General features: G+C 31.5%; 8 protein-coding genes and 1 non-coding gene across 9 annotated transcripts; 5 read left to right on the top strand and 4 right to left on the bottom strand.

Annotated features, from left to right (window-relative positions):
* Window positions 1–41: 41 nt before the first annotated feature.
* Kpol_1041p33 (DEAD/DEAH box helicase) lies at window positions 42–1,367 on the bottom strand (the record flags this gene model as incomplete). Its single annotated transcript, XM_001644783.1, has 1 exon — window positions 42–1,367. One exon carries the CDS (start codon window positions 1,365–1,367, stop codon window positions 42–44), a length of 1,326 nt encoding a protein of 441 aa, XP_001644833.1.
* A 517-nt stretch (window positions 1,368–1,884) lies between these two features.
* Window positions 1,885–3,690, bottom strand: Kpol_1041p34 (uncharacterized protein; the record flags this gene model as incomplete). The annotated part of the gene is made up of 1 exon (XM_001644784.1): window positions 1,885–3,690. One exon carries the CDS (start codon window positions 3,688–3,690, stop codon window positions 1,885–1,887), a length of 1,806 nt encoding a protein of 601 aa, XP_001644834.1.
* A 1,003-nt stretch (window positions 3,691–4,693) lies between these two features.
* ENP2 (ribosome biosynthesis protein ENP2) lies at window positions 4,694–6,799 on the bottom strand (the record flags this gene model as incomplete). The annotated part of the gene is made up of 1 exon (XM_001644785.1): window positions 4,694–6,799. One exon carries the CDS (start codon window positions 6,797–6,799, stop codon window positions 4,694–4,696), a length of 2,106 nt encoding a protein of 701 aa, XP_001644835.1.
* A 1,620-nt stretch (window positions 6,800–8,419) lies between these two features.
* Window positions 8,420–8,959, top strand: PNC1 (nicotinamidase; the record flags this gene model as incomplete). The annotated part of the gene is made up of 1 exon (XM_001644786.1): window positions 8,420–8,959. The coding sequence occupies one exon, from the start codon at window positions 8,420–8,422 to the stop codon at window positions 8,957–8,959; it is 540 nt and encodes a 179-aa protein (XP_001644836.1).
* A 6,031-nt stretch (window positions 8,960–14,990) lies between these two features.
* Kpol_1041trna2 lies at window positions 14,991–15,063 on the top strand. Its single transcript has one exon. It is a non-coding gene; the product is annotated as a tRNA-Ala (tRNA).
* Window positions 15,064–15,249: 186 nt separating this feature from the next.
* On the top strand, window positions 15,250–15,870 carry Kpol_1041p37 (uncharacterized protein; the record flags this gene model as incomplete). Its single annotated transcript, XM_001644787.1, has 1 exon — window positions 15,250–15,870. One exon carries the CDS (start codon window positions 15,250–15,252, stop codon window positions 15,868–15,870), a length of 621 nt encoding a protein of 206 aa, XP_001644837.1.
* Window positions 15,871–16,023: 153 nt separating this feature from the next.
* Kpol_1041p38 (PITH domain-containing protein) lies at window positions 16,024–16,752 on the bottom strand (the record flags this gene model as incomplete). The annotated part of the gene is made up of 1 exon (XM_001644788.1): window positions 16,024–16,752. One exon carries the CDS (start codon window positions 16,750–16,752, stop codon window positions 16,024–16,026), a length of 729 nt encoding a protein of 242 aa, XP_001644838.1.
* Window positions 16,753–17,390: 638 nt separating this feature from the next.
* Window positions 17,391–18,764, top strand: PTI1 (cleavage polyadenylation factor subunit PTI1; the record flags this gene model as incomplete). The annotated part of the gene is made up of 1 exon (XM_001644789.1): window positions 17,391–18,764. One exon carries the CDS (start codon window positions 17,391–17,393, stop codon window positions 18,762–18,764), a length of 1,374 nt encoding a protein of 457 aa, XP_001644839.1.
* A 927-nt stretch (window positions 18,765–19,691) lies between these two features.
* Window positions 19,692–22,223, top strand: Kpol_1041p40 (PEMT/PEM2 family methyltransferase; the record flags this gene model as incomplete). The annotated part of the gene is made up of 1 exon (XM_001644790.1): window positions 19,692–22,223. One exon carries the CDS (start codon window positions 19,692–19,694, stop codon window positions 22,221–22,223), a length of 2,532 nt encoding a protein of 843 aa, XP_001644840.1.
* Between the last annotated feature and the right edge of the window lie 182 nt (window positions 22,224–22,405).

Consider the following 22,405-nt stretch of genomic DNA (forward strand, 5'->3'; position numbering starts at 1 on the left):
TCAATTTTGATTTTACTATAAATAAAAGCACTTTAATGTACTCAGTTGTTCAAGTAAGTAGATGGATCAATACCTTCTTCTGGGAATTCGGCAATTTTAACGTCAAAACGTTCTTGGATTTTACCCAAGACTTCTTCATCTTCTGGAGAAGAGACAAAAGAAATGGCCAAACCTTTGGTACCAAATCTACCAGCTCTACCAACACGATGTAAATATTGATCAGCTTCGGTGGTTAAATCGTAATTGATGGCTAAGTTGATACGTTCAATATCAATACCTCTACCAAAGACATCAGTAGATACACAGATACGCTTTTCAAATTCTTTGAAAGCCTTGTAACGAGCAATACGTTCAGCTTGTTTCATATGACCGTGAACAGTAATAGCTGGGAAATTAGATTCATTCAACAACTTGGTTAATTCATTTGCTCTCTTGGTGGATTTGACGAAAATGATAACTTGGTTAAATTCTAAGTCATCTAATAATTGGGCTAATTTACGGTTCTTTTCATTTTCTTGTAGTTTAGTGTAGTATTGTTGTAAACCATGTAAGGTCAACTTAGCTTCATCGTCAACGAAAATTTCCAATGGATTTTGTAAGAAACGTCTACAGATTGGTCTGATTTCTTCAGATAATGTAGCAGAAAACATCATCACTTGCTTGTCTCTTGGGGTAGCTCTGAAAATATCTTGGACATCTCTTCTCATATCTAATTCTTCTAATACTTTATCACATTCGTCAATGACGAAGTTCTTGACATGAGATAAGTCAATTAATTTATCTCTAACCAAAGCCTTTAAACGACCTGGGGTAGCGACAACAATGTGTGGAGCAGTTTCCTTGTTCTTCAACAATTCGGCATCCTTATTAATTGGAGTACCACCATAGAAGACAGCGGTCTTGACATCTGGCATATATTTTGAGAATCTTAAATATTCATTACGAATCTGATAAGCCAATTCTCTTGCATTACAAATAACAACAACAGAAACTTCACCTGGAACGGGGTCCAATTGTTGCAAAGTAGATAATACGAAGACGGCGGTCTTACCCAAACCAGATTTGGCTTGACATAAAACATCAGTACCATGGATAGATTGTGGGATAGTATGTTGTTGAACTTCAGAAGGATGTTCGAAACCACAATCGATAATGGCTCTTGCCAATTCAGGTTTCAACAAGAAATCTTTGAAACCAGTTGAATGAATACCAACATAAGAACCCTTCTTTTCGGCATCACCATTGGAGGCATCTTCAGCAGTAGTAGCATCTAATTCAGATGGTTCAGCTGCTTTGGAAGCATCAACTTGAATATCTTGTTCATTATCAGAATATTCTAATAAATCTTCTTCACCTTCGTGTGACATTGTTCGATTGTAGTTTGTTTGTTTGTTCGTTTTTTCTATGTAGCTAATTAAAGCAAATTACAAAATATTAACACCTTACTAAAATACCTTAAAGCACCCAGATTCAGGAACAAATAAAAAGATGTACTTAATCAATTAGTCAGTACCTGCTCACTATTATTATCATTATCATTACTAGTACTACTACTATCATTGTTCTTGTTATTATTTGTTTGTTGTCAGTTTTGGATATTTTCCATTTTTTCGAAATGGACATATTTCATATGTTCCGGGTAACTTTCCTATGGAGGTAATCTCATCAAGGAATGACAGACAACATATTTAATAACAGATGTGACAGTAATTGTGATCAGTTATTATTATAAGTATTGGCTAATGGGAAGTAAATATGTTCTTGTTGAATGTTAGGTATGATATATTAAACTGTTTGGATACTTTTTAAATATTATTTATTAAATGAGGGAGAGGGGGGGGGGGATATGGTATCTAAGTATATATAAGATAATGAAATGAAATTCTATGAAATTATGCCTTTGATTTTGTTAAATATCTCCATTAGTAGTTCCTTTGATGCTGTATTGTTTATATTTTGGTATAGTTGTGATTCATTGTCTTCAATTATGCCTATGACATTTTGTAATTGATTTAATGTATCGTCTTCAAAAATATTTGATGTGATTGTTGTGTTAATGAATTGATTATCGATATTTTGCTTATTTGAGATTGTAATAGTAGTGTCAATATTTGTATCATGATCACTGCTAGCGTCACTTCGGCTCCTTCTATCCAGGCTTTCTTCTTCCCTTATCTCATCTCCATTGACCGATGCATCGTCGGGATTTGAGATTTCTACATTAGGTTGTGAAAGTTGTTGTGAAGTAATTGGTATCCGCACTCTCTCAGTTGAGTCGTATAGCCTTAGTAAGATGTCTCTGATTTTATCAAAAGTAAAAGTGTTGCTGGTATTTAGTTCAATTCCTGTTACTTTGAAATTAGTAGCGTTGTCAAAAGTTGTTTGAGTTTCTAACGTAGTGCTCATCTGCTCATTATACAAAGCCACTATTTCATCTCGTGTGATAGATTGATTCCATGGGAATGAAATAAATTTCCCACTTGTAACCAGCTCATTACATTGCAATGGCTCCCAATTGTAATTGAGTTGAAATCCTTCAAAAAATACCATTGGTACATTTGCAGTTCCGTTATCTTCATGTAAAGATACGCAATTTGAATATATAGACTTGAAAGTTTCATTTAATTTATCTAACTTGAATTCTTTTTTCAACTTATCATCTTTAGATGTTTTTGATTTCTTCAAAGTATTTTCAGTGTTATCTGTATTGTCTACCGAAACAACGTTGATATTCTTACCATAGTAGTCTGCAAAGAGTACAACTAAAGGTGTGCCAATCAATTCTATTTCGAAATCTACTGGTGATATTTTTAAACAAGTAAATAAACTTGACATACTTTGTTCGTGAATGCATGACTTAACAATGAGGTAAAAAGGTTCATTACGTTGTTTTAGTCCATTTATAGTTTCTTTGTATAAAGGTAGGAAACAGTCCCACAACAATTCGAAGTTGTTAATTGAATTTTTTAAATTCGAAATTTGAATATTATGTTGACTATTTACCGACCCATATATGATAGAATGTTCATTTCTTTTAATGAAATTTTGTACCCATTTTTTCCCCAAAAAAATATCTTCAGTTAGAGAAAATATGAATTCCTTTAATTTACTAGTCTTCATTGTATTACCCAAAGCATGATTCATATTCCTGATATGATTTATTAATAACTCTTCTCTCTCTACGCTAAGTTTCATCTGTTGGGCATGTGACCTCAGAGAGTTAGCAGCAGAACCACCAGTAGTACTAACAATGGATCTACTGCCAACTTTCCGCCTTTTAGCATTAACATTGCCGTTGTCAACTGATCCAGAACTACAGTTTATATCACCTAGTTTATCAGTATTACCAGCATTTTTGTTTGTACTATTACTATTACTTTTTAATCTATCGTAAAGTGTAGATTTCGGTATTTGGAAAACCAAAGCAATCTGTCTAATTGAATGTTTCTTAGAATTTCGACCTTCTACATTTACTGAAGATTCAACTTGCATAAATTCTATTGCTTTTCTAATACGTTCTTCCTTATCAGTAGGCAAGGGATCAATAAAATCTTGAACCCAAGATGAGGAAGACTGCCGAACAATTTTACCATCTCTTCTCAAAGAGCCACCTGGTAACCCTTCTTTCCTATCACCATTCGAATCAAACACAGATAGCTTGAGTATCTGATCACTTGTAGGTGACTCCATATTGTACTCTTATACTCCATGCACTGTCAAAGTTATCAAATATTAATCAAAGAAAAGGGAACCTTTCTAGTATGTATATATATATATTATATCTCTACTATTCTCGATGACCTAAATAATTCTTAAGCCAATTCTCATAAAACATATAGATTGATAGTTCTTTTGTTTCCACCAAGTCAACGAACAAATAGTAGATATAGTCTTCGCAATGACAGTGGATGAGCATATATGTAACAGAAACCAACAAATTCAACACGATATCATTACTTCCAATGGTCTAAAGCTAAGCCAGAACGCTTAGCTATAAACTAATCACAATCAGATATATTGATCATTAATCACGACGTATACTTGAAATTTCACCAAATTTAAAGGGTTCATATTGATACCAGACCTTTAAACGGATTTGAAACTGAACAACTGTCTTGTAACGACGGTAATTAGTTCTCTTTGAGTGAAGGATATATATCTATAGATATACATATAGTTTTGGTTGGGTATATTCATGGATGTATGTAGTATTTGTGATTTAGTGATATTATTATAACTATGTAATCAAGTCTTTTTCATTTAAGGTAAGGAGGGAGACGAGTTGAATTTCGAGGAAATGCCTTTATTTAGTTTAATTTCTTGCTAATTAAGGTACTTAATTGTAATTCTTATTTTTGTAGTTTGGCTATTTAGCTTTCAGTTCTACTTTCTAATTATGTTGAAGTGGGGAGGTGGTGTGGGGTTCGTACTTTATTGGTTGTTTTTATTTTATGTGTTGTTCTATTTTGTGGATTTTAGCTAAAAGGAGCCAATGTTTTAAATGAGGTAAAACTAAATACATTATTTCCGCAACAACATATATATATATATATTTGTACAAAATTTAAACTAAAATAAAAAACAACAACAAATGATCTATACTTCTTCTATTTGATTAATTGATGCACACTACACAAATAAATAAATAAATTTACTTATGCTTTAACTATATTTATATATATATATTTTTTAATTACATACCACGGAATACATTCTTACTAGCCCTTCTACCATCATATCTTGGTCTAGATCTACCATTGTCTCTTTTAGAAGTCTCATCATCTGATTCATCATCGTCATCATTGTTTCTTCTTGCTGGTTTCTTGCTAGGTTTAGGTTGTTTTTTAGGTACAAATGTTAATTCTGCTTCACCACGATGATTACGATGCAAAATTGAACTATCATTCTTCTTTTCCTTTTCGATTAACTTTCTTTCACGAACTTGTTTGCTGAATGATGGAATCGATGCATTACCAGTTGCTGTTTCCTTTGTACTTATACTCATCTCAGTTAAGAAAGAATCTGATTGTTTCTTCTCCTTCATTCTTCTTTCAATTGTGGAACGGTTCTTCTGTATTAGCTTCTTGTCCTTCTCACTTAATTCAATCTCTTCCTCGTCTTCACTCTCACTCTCACTTTCACTTTCGCTATCACTGTATTTACCACTTCTACCTTCTCTCATAGCAATTCTTTCTTCATCAGATTCTTCAGCAGCAGTCAAGGCTCTAATTCTCTTGGCGGCACCTTCTTCAGTTTCTCTAGCAGACTTAACTGGGTTCAATTGTTTGTAATCATAATCTTCTTCATCAACTTGGAAATCTTCATCTTCAAACATTTCTTTGAAACGATCATCTGTAAGAACCTTTTCAGCGACTTTATCACCACGCTTTTCTGATAATCTATCAACAAGAGTTTTGTTAACTTTGATCTTAGGTTTTTGTACAGCACCTGCAGTTCTAATTCTGGACTCTCTTTCCTTTTCAATTCTTTTTCTGATTTCTCTTTCTCTTTCATCTTTATAAGCATTTGGATTTGTGATAAGAGAGACTTTATCGTATAATTCAGTGTTAATGAAGAAACCATGCATGTAAGGTCTTAATACCTTTGAACCAATTAAATGTTGGATATTCAATTTCTTAACATCATCTCTGGTAATAAATCTGTAATTGGAGTAGACTGAATCATTAGGTTTTTCTTCCAACTCTTCAGTAATAGAATCCAAGAATGAACACCATCGTGGAGATGGACCTAAATTTGGAATATAATATGTATGCATTGGAATACCTTCATTTGCGGTGAAGAACATACCAGTGCCTGGAACATGCTCGATATCGTTGATATCTACACTTGGTTCCATAGATGCATATGGCTTACCATCCAATCTATCCCATATTTTAGCAATCCTTTTATCAGATACTAAAATTTTATCTGATGAAGAAGAAACGTCATCTATCCAGGTCAATTTTTTAATGTCGAAACCATAACCGTGATCCTTTACTATAGAAGGTTCAGAGGTACGCAAATCGTATAAATAAGTATAACCATTAGAAGTACCACAAGCGAAATTCAAACCATCATTACGGAAACTTGTAGCTGTAACTTGGAAACTTGAACTATCTATTTGGTTTTCTAGATATAATTTTGAAACTCTTGAACGAGCTCTTGGATCCCAGAACTCTACAACGCTATCTTCTAACCCTACAGCCAGTAAACCATTAACTTGATTTATAGAAACATGATTGACACCGCTGTTTTCATCAATGTCTAGTTTGAATGGGTTCAAAAATCTACCTTGTTCTAAATTTAATCTATATAATTCATTACCACTAGCACCGACATACAAATCACAGTTAATGTCATTATAAGCTAAACTTCTACCAAATTTAGGAATTCTTGTTGCATAATGCAAACCACCTTTATTTTGAAATTGAATACTTCTATCATTTTGTAAATGAACTGATTTAGTCCAATCATCAGATAATATAAGGAAATCAATATTTTCAGCATCGGTATGCCTATCAAATTTCATTGATAAATTTGTGAAATCATAAACATGGATTTGTGGTTTATAAGTACCAGTAGCCATTGCAAATTGACCATCTTTAGTAACTTTAATTTTATTTGAAGCTTCACTAAATTCAAAATCCTGAACTAATTCAACACGATTTTGGTATTCCAAATCGTTCTTCAAAGATCTTTTACGTTTTTTAGCAATCCAGTCAGGCAAAGATCTAGATACATTAGTACCTGATACCTGATATACTGAAACACCACTAGCAGAAGTTGATTTTAAAACCATTTTCTATCACTGCAACCGCTGTTACTGTTATGAGGCTATTGTTATATTTCAGTAAAATTCAATAACGAACAAGATAATACAACTGATACTAATAATATATAACACTCTAATACTGAATATTGTTGTTTTAATCTATCTTATTAACTATCAAATTTGAACTTAGATTAGATTTGATGTGATGAGATGAGATGAGATGAGATGAGCTTTGAAATTTTTCACTTTTCGAAAATTTGACTTTTTTTTCTCCTTCACGAAAAGCAATTTGATGGGCAAACAGAAGTCACGTGATCATGATTATAATCTGCGTGAAAAAGCGTAGCAGTCTCGAATTAACAGATGACTGGGATGATGTCAACATTAAAAGAAACACTACATCAGATATATATCCTATAAATCAATCAAAAACTAACTACTTTATTAACATCTCTACAGGTTTTTTTGTTTTTTAGATTAACTTCCTGTTTGATTTGTTTCTGTTCGATTTGGTTCCACATCAGAGTTATTTCCCCTACATCTAAGCTCTTGACATCAAGAATAAGAAATGACGTTCCCCCATCTTAATAAAGGGCTCTAAAAAGACACTCTGGTTTTCCACACGATTCAGACTAATCTACTTTTCTTTCAATACTTGAGAGTCAAGCTTGATAAATCAAAGGATAAATTAAAATTGTGTCAAACGTATCCACAGTTCCTTTGCATTTGTTTTATTTTGTTACATGCAAAAGACACTCACCTCATTATTTCTTATTCTAATATACTACTACTACTCCCAAAATTAATTGAGGTGATTGCAGATACTTTAAGAGACATATACAAATATGATTTAATACAAGCTATTTACTTAACACTTCGAATGAAACAAATCCAACATATTGCCGTTGTTGTTGGTTCATTTCTTTTGTTGAACTAGTCCGATATCATATTAATTTATTATGTAGTAATCCATTGGTTTCTCTATCTACCATATCAACAATATGGCTTGGCATGTCTTAGACGTTATTGAAACTTGCGATGACTTGGTTACTGATAGGGTGATTTTAGTTTTTTCAATGTAATGTAAAGATAGTAAACTTAAATTAAATGGATGTCCTCAAGAAGAGTCAGTTTAAATCTTGGTAAACTTTCCCCAATTACCAAGTCGTTAACTAGAATTGTGTGTGTTGTTTTTTCTATTTTACTTGTTACTTTTTATTATCCAGGGAAAGGTCATCATTAAATTGTATGTGTCTGATCCTTTTAACCACTTAAATTTTTAAAAGGTAAAGTAAACAAACAAACACACGTCCAATAGTTACTTGCTATATATAAAGAGATATACATTTGCATTCGTAGTCGTAAATTTGCAAAGTTAAAAGCGCAAGATAGGAGTTAAAAGTTTGTTATTACTTAAATTTGGACTATTTTCATAAGTTATCTAAAGAATTTATTCGTTTTTACCTTTATCTTTATCTTTATTTTGATTTCGAATTTTAAATTTGATTTTATTACAGTAACTTCATATGTCTAGTAAAGATTGGTAGAGCATTATTAATCATCGATGTTCAAAATGACTTTATTCCACCAAAGGGTGCCTTGGCAGTACCTGAGGGTGACCAGGTTGTTGATCCTATCATTGATTTAATGTTTTCTGAAAAATGGGATTCGATAGTATTAACAAGAGACTGGCATTGTAAAGATCATGTATCCTTTGCTAAAAATCATAATTTACCTAATTTTGCACCTTTTGTCTATTGTTCCCCTGTAGTTAATGATGAAAGGAAAATAGAGTCAACTTTATGGCCTGTCCATTGTATTGAAGACACTGAAGGTGCTGATATTGCTCCTTCTTTACAAGCTGTTTTAAGGAAGCATCCAGAAATCGTTTTAGTGAATAAGGGCTATTTAAAAGATAGAGAATATTATTCCGCATTCTGTGATATTTGGGATGATCATAATACTGAATTACATGAAATTTTACAACAAGATGGGATCGATGAAGTAGTGGTTGTTGGATTAGCATTGGATTATTGTGTAAAAAACTCTGCAATTTCTGCTGCTAAATTAGGATATAAAACGACTATTTTAAAAAAATATACTCGTGCAATTGATAATCATAAAGACTCATTAAGAAGATTAGCCAAAGAATTCGAGTATTATGGAGTAATCCTTGATGAAAGCTAAAACATACACAGATAGTTACAATAATGTATTAGATTCAAGTGGCTGGAGCAAAAGGCATTTATGGTATTAAATGTCATTCCGTTAATATACACATAATGGAATATTTATGATACTTACATAACCATCACGTTTTATGTAGTTAATTTTAGACCAATTTAAATTGTTGCTTAATGTAAGCATGTCATTTATTATGGATTGCCAGAGTTAAAAAGTTAATAATGAGTCAATTTACATAATATAGGTATCGTTGTTTAAAAGTTATAATTAACTAATTGAGTTAAATAATTAAAATATATCATAAAGACATTATCAATTCAACTTTTTACTGCCGGAGGCCAAATTTGATTTAATAATCACCCAGTCTCATATGAGTTCCTGTAATGTCTGAGATGCTAGATACCATATTCAGTTTTAGTAATTACGGCGGCTTGCAAATACAAGTGACTCTAATGACATGAAAAGTTTTATCAAAAATCTTGGCATATAAGTAGAAGCCAAATATTCGCATTTGTAATTTAGAATATTTAGTGTTTATTTTCCATTACTGTTATTTACAATTGTAGCGATTCACACTTTGGAGTTGAAGAAAGTTTTAGATGCTACTATTTAAAATTGGGGCCAAATTATAATTGTATATATATTTGAAGTTATCCTCTAACGTTTATATTTCGAGTCATCGCAACTGCCAGTGATGAAAAACAACTTTCGAAGTTTCATTTGTCATCAATCTTTACATCACAGTCTCTTTTCTGTACGAATTATAGATAAGAGATAATAATAATATTATAATATTGTAAATATTGTTTTTAAACCATGGTTTCTATAATGATATTAGGTGAATTAACTTTGTTTGTGTCAGAATTATGAGGTAACACGTGATATAAACGTATTACGACATTATTCATATAGGATAAAGAAATGTTACTTTACACGAAAGTATTACTGACGCTGAAAACTTTTCCAACACTGTATATAAGAAATGATGAGATCTTAATTGATACTTATCATATGTACTTGCTGACATTGGGCATGTGACTTTTTCTTATAAAGCCATATTATCATGTCTCACGAGTGTCTGTCCGAACCGAAAACTCTTCAAGGTATCTTGAAGTATAAAAGAACATTATGTATAGTAATATAATAAATAACTATGTATCAGAATAAAGAAATGATCCAGTTATCTAGTAGAAAAGTGACCACAATGAGCCAAAATAATACTACAAACCAGTATGGTAGCGCCGCGGTAAACGATCAGAGTGAATAATCATCTTATTCTGATTGCATTGAGATCTTGGAAGAACAGATCCACCAGATCGAACCTAGAAAAAGGAAGATCTGGTTAGACACTAATGTCGAAACTAAAATTAAAATTAAACAAACTAGAGAATTGATGGGTGAGATCAAAGAAATCAGACGACTCATCAAGGATACTAAAAATGAATAATCTCAACATTCAAATAATAATAATATAATTGAAATAACAACTAATATTAATAACAACAAAATAAACACACAAACTGAAAAGTTAAATAATAACAAAGAAATTAACAACAAAATTAAAAATGTAACAGCAGTAAAAGTTGAAAGACTTAAAAATGCTGTCTACAATCAAAATACTAAAATTAAAATTTACAAACAAGCATCAGATAATGATGTCATTCATTTTATAAAGGAAAACGAAAAGTCTAGCTTTACAATATTTGAAGAACAAAATGAAGTCAATCTACTTCCAAAAAAGGATTATTTTAGCTTTTACTATGAAATATAAAGGAAAAGCCAAGCCATTACAAAGTTTTATTTTGACTATAATACAGCCAAAACTAACTTTAATCTATCCATAACCGAAGATCTACATATTTAGATGTAAATATTTAAACAATTCATAAGAATATGGAGATTTTCTGATGTTACTATATTAAAGAAAAATATAGAATTATCAATGGATAAAGATTATATCATAAAGGATGTGATCTATCAAAGCATTGTCAGCCGTTTGAAGAAAGCTGTCAATAAAGAAAACATTGCCAACGTTATATCTGATATGATAAAAACTAGGTACATGAATTCATATCTGACCTTACTCAACATTCATTTGCGGAAAAGTTCATGATCGATGATTTCTGATCAAATATTGACAAGGTGGATACTGATTTGATTTCAAAAATAACAATTGAAACCAAACTATAGACGATAGTATGTTACCAACTATTACCAATTCACCGTTAAATATAGTCTCAAAATATTCTTTGAAAATTATGCTAAGAAGTTTCTTACCATTTGAAACTCCAGCACTAATCTGGTGACCAGCCACAAGTAAGATTTAATCACCTGGAGTTAATACCATCACATTATGCAAAGACGAAAGCAGTTTTGATGAGGTTTTATATATTCCGAAGATAAATACAATAGTCTCAACTAGTAATTATGCTTTGACAAATTTTACAATCCATCCTAGAAAGTAGGATGAAGTCAATAATGAAACTATAATTGCTAAGTTTTGAGCACGTGAGAGAAAAATGGGAGACTATGATGACACAGATTTTGACGAGAGTGAGATAGAGGATGCAATTCCATCATTTGATGATTCAGCTTAGGGAAATAACATTGGCCGTACATGAGATAATAGACTAATGACACAATCCTTAACTAATGATTTTACTGAAGATGAAAATTTCTCTAGAAGACAGTGTAATAGTAAATCCACTGTATATAGATAAATCACATTTGATACAAATATTATATTAAAATGAAGATCTAGACGATAAACCATCAAATGAATCTGATGGAATTACAGACTTGGAAGACTTTGATAATCACATAAGTGAAGGACAAAATATATTAGTCGAGTCTGCACGAAAAGCAAAAATTACCACTTGAGTGTGAGAGTGAAAATGAAATGACTAATGACAATAATGATAACATACTATCTACTATAAATGACAACAAAACAACATCAATAGTACAAAACTACTTATCAGATATTAAATAACAAACATACAAACTATTGAATAGCAACCATATTCCACAAGCTTATTCATCCACAGAAGCGATTGTAATATTGGATAGAGAAGAAAAATAGATATACACAATGAATAGTGAAGGAGAACTTCACAACGTGAATATAATATATCCTAATAATATTCAATAATATTGGTACAACAAATACAGATACCATCTTAGTTACAAGCAATATAAATGATCAAACATCAAATGAGATCGATGAAGGTGAGGAGACTGAGAAATTAGTTAGAAAGAATGAAGCGATAGACGTGATAAAGGAGGTAAATGAGGTGGATACTCAAAAACGTTAAGACAATTCGGATTTTGAGGAATTGAATTCTCAAACTAAAATCGAAGAGTTTAAAAAGAATAACTCTATTAAATGAAACCATCATTTCTGAAGAAAATATGATCTATTACTACCTTTTATTGACAGAAATCATCCAAATCATCCAAATCATCTTGACGAGATGAAATGAACATCGGTTGTAAAATTAAACGCAAAAGTTATTATGGACAGGAAAAAGGATATCTTCACTAAACCTTTAAATTCAACTGTGATGTATAAGAAACGGAATAAAAATAAAATAATTTCGAAAACTACAAAATAAATTACAAAATAACATAACAAATTATCGAAACCACTATTACTAAAAATACGACATTATAAGAAAAGGTTAAATATATGGAGACTCAGGAAACGGAGTTAAATAACTTAATCTCGATGAAAGCATTTGATCATTAGATCAGACTTCCACACTTGACTGTTTCTTGGGGACAAAATTGTTTCTAACAATACCATCTTCACTGTCAAATGAGACGGACGTATAAGTCTCGTATCGTTTGCAGGGGGGACTTACATTCTCTTAACAACTTTGGAGATGTAGAAAGATCTAATTTTAACATGGATTCCTTGAAGCTACCATTGACTATTGATAATAATAGAGGTTTGAGAATACCACCTATTGGATATTAATCATGGAAATTACTTTAATCCATCAGAAAGACAATAGGATGGTTACATCATTAAAGGAACACATATACATTTAGAAAATCCAAAGCGACCTAATAAAAAATACATTCAAGAAGAAAATAAAAGATGTCGTGTAGAACTGAGATATACCAACCTCTAGGTTGGGAGAACTGAAATTTAGATACCTGTATTACAAAGAAACAATAACTAAAAATCAGCATTCATCAGGAAAGTAAAATACATGGAGGCTTATGATAAAGAGTTAAATAACTTATTCTCAATGAAGGTTTTTGGTCCTAAGATCAGGATTCCAAATTCGGATGTTTCTAGAGGAAAAATTTGTGCCCATTAACACCATTTTAAATGTCAAACGAGACGGGACTTATAAGTCTCGTATTGTTTGAAGGGGGCGTTATAATCTCCTAACAGTTGTGGAGATATAGAAACATATATTATGAAGATGGATTCCTTTAAGCTACTATTAACAATTACTACATATGTAGATGATTGTGTGACTGCAACCAGATCTGACAAAAATTGATTGCAGGATATTACTGCAAAATTGGAAAGGAGACTTAGCAAAATTATAGGCACCATGAAAAATGATATCTCAAATATGGACATCTTAGGAATGAATGTAAATTACAATTAGAGACAAGGACTAATGGAACTCGGTATATATTCGTATATTAATAAACCAAAAGAACAATATCCAGAAATAATAATAAAAGAAGACAAAAAGGACAAAGTACCATACAGATTTGAATATAGAATTGACCCTAGAAATGACACTCTAGATGTCACAAAAATGAATATACAAATAAAGTAAAATACTTTCAAGAAATAGCAGGCAAAGTAAATTATTTAAAAACAAGATGAGAATCTAGAAATTACGATTATTAGAGATACATCCTTGGTATCAGAATTTGATTCGAACTCAAGACTAGGTGGATTAGCTGGTATGGGAAATATTTCTTATATGAAATCTCAAAGAAATCCAGTCTGGTACATGAATCTTCGTCTGAGTCTGAATTAGATGCCATGAACACATGATAAATATTAGATCTCTTATTACAGTTAAAAATACAGAAATTGACGAGAAATAGAACTATAAAAACGAATCTAATTACTGACTTCAAAAACCGAAATTGATTGGTCACATCAAGATTACTATAGACTAAAAAACAAGTTTTTAAGTATACGACTTGAAAGACTGTAGAAAAGAGTTTTGGATAAGGATTGGAAAGTACTCAAAATTAAAGACAAGAATAATGTCGCCGATGTACTAACAAAACCTACCACAGTAAAAGAATTTGAAAATATTAAAGTCGGTTATGAACAACACTATGTCTCATAAGACACTACTTCCATTGACAGAGAATTGGTAAGTAGATTACTCTCAGGTCACTCAGATTACTAGAACTGCTGGTACTCTGCTCATGAAGTCAAGTTAAAATGTCTTTACGGGGGCATGCTGACATTGGGCATGTGACTTTTTCTTATAAAGCCATATTATCATGTCTCACGAGTGTCTGTCCGAACCGAAAACTCTTCAAGGTATCTTGAAGTATAAAAGAACATTATGTATAGTAATATAATAAATAACTATGTATCAGAATAAAGAAATGATCCAGTTATCTAGTAGAAAAGTGACCACAATGAGCCAAAATAATACTACAAACCAGTAGTACTATATTCCCATGTGTATATTTTATACTTTAATACACCGGATCAATATCATCTAATTAAAAATGTCCTTGCAAACAACTAAACAATCAACTACTATTAATGATTCTGTAAAGAATCCACAACCCTCTGATTCTCTACAGTTTGAACCAATAAGATCTCTTTAAGAAGGGCATGGAAAATTGCCTTTCGGGAATTCAATCTCTTTTTCAAATTTCTGGGTCCCAAAAATTAAAAGAGTTAGTAATAAAGTAAAATGACATAAATCGGTATTGTTTTTAAGGCAGAGTAAAGGATTTTACAATGGAAGATCTTCCTTTTTCTCTCATTTGGAGAATATATATGACCAGATTTCTTGAAATACTCAATAATGGGCATATGGCGTAGTTGGTAGCGCGCTTGCCTTGCAAGCAAGAGGTCACTGGTTCGATTCCTGTTATGTCCAATTATTATTTTTATATTTTTGAATTTAAATTCATTTAATAGATCAGAGAAGATAAAGGTAACATGGGAATAGTTAAATTAAACAATGGCTAATTTATTATGCCTCAATTGGCTGTATTATTTTTTATCTATTATGTACCAAATACTAATTGAAATACTACATGTTTGCATAAAAGACAACCTATGAATGATGTTCAAAATTATAGTTCCTAGAAAGGTGTTAGCATCAAAAATATCAATAGCACCAAAAAGATGGTATCATTTTGAATTGCTAAATTTGAAGATTGGTCATATCAAACAAGTGGAATTACATCCAGATTCTGATAAATTATACATATCTCAGGTAGAAGTAGGTAGTGATATTGATAAACCTTCTGTAAAACAGATATGTAGTGGTTTGCGTGAATACAAAAGTAAAAGCGATTTATTTGACCAAGCTGTTGTAGTACTGGACAATATAAAGAAATGTAAATTAAGAGGTGAAATAAGTGAAGCCATGCTTCTTTGTGGAGAAAATACTTCTAAAAATGTAGTTCAGCTATGTAAACCTGAAAAATTTAATGCGTCTTTTATAGGCAAGAATGTGGTCTTAGGTAATAAAATTCCAATTAGGCCGCCTACAGATAGAAAGATCAAACCAAAAGAGTGGGAAGACATTAGCTCTAGGTTATCAATTGGAGATAATAATGTTGTCACATATCGTGATGAGGAGACGAATGAAGTCAAACAGTTGTTCATCATTGGTGAAAATGATGAATTTATTCCCATAGTTGTTGATAGTTTACCGAAGGGTAGTGTTGTAAGATGAGACCATTTCCCTGACCATAGAATTCGACTTTATACAAAAGACAACAACAGCAAAATTTATTATCATGTATATAATTAACCTTTCCCATTTACAGACCTGTACTTTCCTATTTTATAGTTACTAACTATTTATTTATAGATTACTTTCATCTACCTACGAGCAAAAATTCAATTCATCTGCTTCTTGTTCTAATTTATTATGTTCAGCAGGATTTGGCGCAGCTTCATAAACTGCCATTAAAGGCACGGAATTATCAGGTTGTAATTTACCAGTTGGCTCGCCTCTAATTTCCAAATAATATAACCTTGAAAGTTCATCTTCATCACCAGACCAATTATCTTGTAAGAATAAAGTCAATGAACTACAGTTTTGAAAATTTATACGAGGGAAGTAATGCTCTACAAAAGTTGACTCATCTTCATTAATATCATCTGAACCGGCTTGAACCCCTACATTTTGAGGCTGTTCAATAGATAAATCAGGTTTTGCACTATTTAGAGTATCAAAATCTAAATTTTTTTTAAAATTGTTAAATATTTTAATTGTTTTTGGAGAATTGAGATTATTTGAACTATCATCAACATTTGTCCTTAAAATAATTGAAAACACCCTACAAGTTGCGGTAAAAGGTATATGTACAATAACTTGACAATCTGCATCACTTTGAGCATAACTAGAACAATTAAATCTATTATCTCTATCTTTTAAAAAGCCTTTATAAATTTCATTACAACCATTTCCTACAACATTGAAACAACGTATTTTCGTAGTATCAATGAATTGGTACAACGATTGACCAGGATTTGTTGGAATTGGTGCAGTATGATTATGACCATCATGATGCTCATCTTCACAATGATGATAGTTATGATTATGTGACATCTCCCTTATAAATCTAGTGCTAGTAGTTTAAAAATTTAAAGCGTATTATACTATACTCTTTTGCTCGCTTCCCTTTAAAACTTCAAAAATCTTGAATAGAGAAAAAAAAAGTTAAACCAATACAGAAACCCAGGAATTAATCAATCAACCAACCGTTCCCAAGTTACTGACCACCAATTTATATCACATCTATATGAACAAACCAGAAAGATAACTCTTCTTACAATCACCTCATCTCATCTCATCTCATCTCATCTCATCTCATCTCATCTCATCCTCACTGTAGTCTAATTAAAGGCTTCTCTGATTCAAATTTCAATTTCGAACCTTTGAAAAATTCCAGAATATTACCCGGACACTTCAAAATTTTCTTGAAGTATTCATTTCCAAAAAGTTCACTTGAAAAAATGACAAGAACAACATAAGCTACAATGGGATTTTAATATAAAAAGTGTATATTTCTACAATACATGTTGTTTCTTTCAAGGATTTGACAAACCAGTGTGTGCTAATTTCTATATATATATACCTCCATTATTGTCTTCTGCTCTATTATTTTTTTTTTTTTTTTTTTGCATTGCATATCGTGTAATATATAATATATATTGATTGTAATAAGTTCGACCATATAAAAGAATATGTCAGATCCACGTACTAGAAGGGGGCGTCATTTGTTGACTTCTGAGAAGCTATCGTCAGCCATTCAGGTTTCTAATATTCCTGTGGATTGGACTCAAGAAAATGTTACGTCTGTAATTGCAGGTTCAGGTCCCGTTGTAGATATAACTGCCAAATTAGATCCTCGTACTGGGAAATTAAGTGCAATTGTACTTGATTATAGAACTAGTAAAGATTGTAAACGTGCTTTTGAACTTCTAGGTAGAATTGAAAATTTCTCTTGTAGTATATCGAGAATAATACCTTCAAATTATGCTGATAGAAAAGATATTGAAAAAAAAAAAGATATTCAATTAGATAGAGAAAATTATCCATGGGATGCCGGATTAGAATTACCATTTGAGATGGTAACAGAAATACCGATTTCAAGAAGACCACAAGCACAATTGTCTACATCGACAAAAAATAATTTAAATGCAAATAATGTAACTATCCCTGATATATTGAGCAAAGCATCGCAACATCTGCCACAGCTAAAACCAGAAAGTTTAACAGTATCAGATCCAGTCTCTTTCAATTTGAGTAAGATACCACCTTTACAACTAATTGAAATCATTTCAAATTTGAAAATATTATCAAATCAAGATGGTAACAGGAGAGGTCAACTTGAAAATTTCCTGAAGACAAATCTGGATATATCAATCGCAGTTACTCAAGCATTATTAGAGATGGGTTTTATAAATTACAACGTAGTTACACAAGTAATGAGGAAGCACTTGCAAACTACTGGTGCTTCAAACTATAATAATAACTTCAATGACTTCAACAGTGGTATGCCTACAAATGGTAACATACCAATGATGGGTTCTACAATGCAGCCAATGACGATGCCATCAAATCAATATATACCTATAATGCAAGCCCAATCACAACCACAAATGTCACAGCCGTTGCCAATGCCGCAACAGCAACAGCAACAACAATCACAGCAACCACCACCACCACTACTACCACCACCACAACAACAATCAATACAACAGCAAGGACAACAAAATAATATGGCATACGGGTTTCCACCACCAATGCCATTTATGCCACCAATGCCAATGGTTCCACAAGGCCAACAGCCTATGATGAAAACAACACCTCCACCAGTATCAATGAATCCAATGCCAGTATCATCAACATCGTCTTCATCAGCACCAGCAGCAGGTCCTCCATTACCAACACCTACCACAGGTGGAACCATCAATTACGCTAAATTGAATACACTGCCACAAGAACAACAAGTTATGATTAAACAAGTGCTAGCACTGACTCCTGATCAATTGCAATCATTACCAGAGGACCAAAAATCGATGGTCAACAATTTAAGAAAAGAATATTTCCTATAGAAAATAAATCATATCATTACCATGCATATCAATTTCTATGTACATACCAACCAATCCATTGGTATCTGAAATTATGTCTTGTATATATGCACATACATAGATATATATTACCAAATCACGTTAAGGAAAATAGCAATAAATGTACATACCAATTTGAAACTAAGTTTTGTATATAAGAACCCTTCTCTTATCTAGATACCCATGGATAACTGGATAGCTAGCTAGCTAGCTAGATAGATAGATCAAGCCAAGCTCTCACGATCTAACTAATATTGTAGTCGGTAACAACAGAGAATGAACAAGTATTTCAAGAGCCCCTCAAATACGTCCAATTAAAACAAATAAAATTGTGTCAAATTATATAGGAACTCTCTTATTCTTTGTAACAACTCGACTTGATATTGCAATTATTGATGTCGAAATTGTTGCTGATATTGACGATGGATACTTAAATCGTAACGATCTTGTATATTTTTATTTCCTAATTGCGTATTATATCAATTTTTCACTGTTTGATATTTTCACATGGTTAATAAACATGTCTATAAATCCAAGAAAAGCATAATGACAAACCTCACATATTTTGAGGATTTGGTTCGAATGCATAAGATCCAACAATTGGAAAAAAACATTATTGATATATAAATGACAGTAATATATAAATATATAGATATATCTAAATAACTAACTTGATTGAATCATTTTTCATTCTACTCTTTCCATATCGCAGGTTTGTTTTTAATGGTGTCTTACGAATCAGAGTAAGATTTTATTCGGAGTTCTGACTACTATTTAAAATACATATTATATAATATAAAAGACTCAATTAGAATAGAACCTTAATTTTTATTTAGACATCAGGATTAAGGTCAACTTTTTAAGGAAAGAGAAGAGGTATATTGTAGTAAACTAAATAAAGGATTCTTGATGAGTGTTAATTATAGTGAAACTATTTGTAGTTTTCAAGACACGGCCATTAATAATATTGGTACTGGCAAGAAATATCAAACTATGGCACATACCCGTTCTTCAAATATAAGATTTGTACCAGCTGTCACTCATGATATGGTACGTTCTTTATTCGATCCAACTATAAAGAAATCATTTTTAGAATGTTGCATCACTTTGAGTATATTTGCTAATTTTGGATTATGTTATTTATTCAATTTAAAGTTTGGTCAAAGTTTGACAAAAGTATTTTATTTATTTCAATACATTTTATGGAGACTTTCTTATAATTTAGGTATTGGTATTTTATTGCATTATCAATCAAAAAATGAATCATTGACTAGTTTTGCAAAATTGAATAAATTGTTTGATAAAAAATCAACTTCAAAATTAGCTAAATTCTGTCAATTCGAGATTTCAACAAAGATGGCAAATGATTATAATATGCATAATTATCCTGAGGAATTCAACATTTGGTTGTTATTCCGACAATTCGTTGATTTAATCTTGATGCAGGATTTTACTACTTATATTCTATTCGTATATTGCTCTTTACCTTCAGAAGGTATAGATTTTAAAAATTGGCGAATACTAGTTGGTACTTCCATGATTTTATTCAATATCTGGGTTAAGGTTGATGCTCATAGAGTGGTCAAAGATTATGCTTGGTATTGGGGAGATTTCTTCTTTTTACAAGACTCAGAATTAACCTTTGATGGTGTCTTTAATATTTCCCCTCATCCAATGTATTCTATTGGATATTTAGGTTATTATGGGATTTCATTAATTTGTGGAGATTATAAAGTTTTATTAATTTCTATATGGGGCCATATATTACAATTCTTATTCTTAAAATACGTTGAAAACCCTCATATTGAAGAAATATATGGCAGTGAGTCAGATACAAACCAGCTATCTAACAGTTATATCGATGACTTGATAGTTAAAGAAAACTATGATTATTCAAGACCTTTGATAAGTACTGGATTAAGATGGAAGCATTATGATCTATTAAGATTTTCTGACCACTTTACAATTTTGTCTATCTTAGCTGTTGTATTGATTGCAATTAAGACAAAACCTACAGAAAAGGCTTTATTTATTATCACAATTACCGCCAAGATATTTTCTGCTTCTTTCACTTCTTACATCCTGTTCAAACAGTCAAAGGATAAATGGTTTACAAAAATATTCTTAAAAAATGGATATACTCAGATTTACTGTTACCAGCAATGGCAATTCATTTATAATTATAGTTTTGTATTACCAACTACTCTGTTAATTTTACAAACAACCTCCAAAATTTATAATCTATACCCAAACATTGAATATACCCAAATTATATTTGGAGGAATTTTATGCGCCATTCAAATGTGGTGTAACTCAGAAATTAGAGCTGCAATCTCTGACTTCGGCTGGTTTTACGGAGATTTCTTCTTAATTAATTACATATCCGAAAGAAGACTGACGTCACAGGGAATCTATAGATATTTGAATAATCCTGAGGCAATATTAGGTACCGCAGGAATATGGGGAACCGCTTTGATGACAAATTTCTGTTATGAAAATATCATATTAGCAATCATTTGGACATCTACAAATTTTATATTTGTGAAATTCATAGAGAAACCACATGTTTCTAAAATCTATGGAAATGAAACAAGAATTAGCGGCGTTGGAAAAACATTACAAGGATTAAAGCCTTTGCGAATGATATATGATATCTTTGATGATATCGGTTCCCTATTTCTTCGCAATTTAATCGCTAGTAACAAACATGCATTGAACCATTCTGCAGCTTCTCCTTTACATCTCGAATTTTCTATCCAAGAAGCATTAGAGAATGCCAATGCAAAACTTGCCCCAAACTGTAAGTTCAATCTAGAACCAAAGCCAAATGATGAGTACGTTTTACCAGAGTCTATAAAAATTAGTTGGCAGTTACCAATTGAACTATATAATAATAGAGATTGGATCGGTTTATATAACGTACTTGATACCAGAACAAATAGATACAGGACAAAAGTCTCATCGTCTGGCCATTGGTGCGGGACATCTAGAGAGGGATATAAATCGGATAAACAAAACACAATGGCTATAAAGGAATTTCACAAGAACTCAAAAGTAGTTAAAGGTGTTGTTGTTTTTGACTACAATTTGTTAATATTTGAGCCCGGTATTTATGAGGTCAGATATCACAGTAACGGTGGACACAACGTTATTATGAGTTCTCAACCATTTCAAATAAAGTTTCCAAAATTCGAAATAACTGATCAAGAAATATTACATAGCAATTTAGTTAATTTTTTGACGAAAGTTAACTCAATTAATGATGGAAAATTTGTTGAAAATGGTTCGAAATATTTCAATACAAGAACTTTCTCTTGTTTATTAAAGAAATCCACAGGTATTGATATATCAATCGAATTTATTAAAAAGGTTAGCGGTGATCTGAAAATTATTTCTCACAGATTATGTGAAATCAAAAAAATATTAGATAGCTTAGATTGACATAATCTAGAAGTTTCAAAACTTGCCCTCTAAGATATAATTTTAAAAAGAGGTATATATAGTAGCATATCCTGTTTATCTTTTATCTTCAATTCTACATGCACATATGCTCAAGTATTATCTCATGTTTTCAAGGAATGAACTCAATATGTAATCTTTATTATTCATTATTCTAATAGTTA

This window comes from Vanderwaltozyma polyspora, genomic scaffold, assembly GCF_000150035.1.
Source record: "Vanderwaltozyma polyspora DSM 70294 KpolScaffold1041 genomic scaffold, whole genome shotgun sequence".
Classification (NCBI taxonomy): domain Eukaryota; kingdom Fungi; phylum Ascomycota; class Saccharomycetes; order Saccharomycetales; family Saccharomycetaceae; genus Vanderwaltozyma; species Vanderwaltozyma polyspora.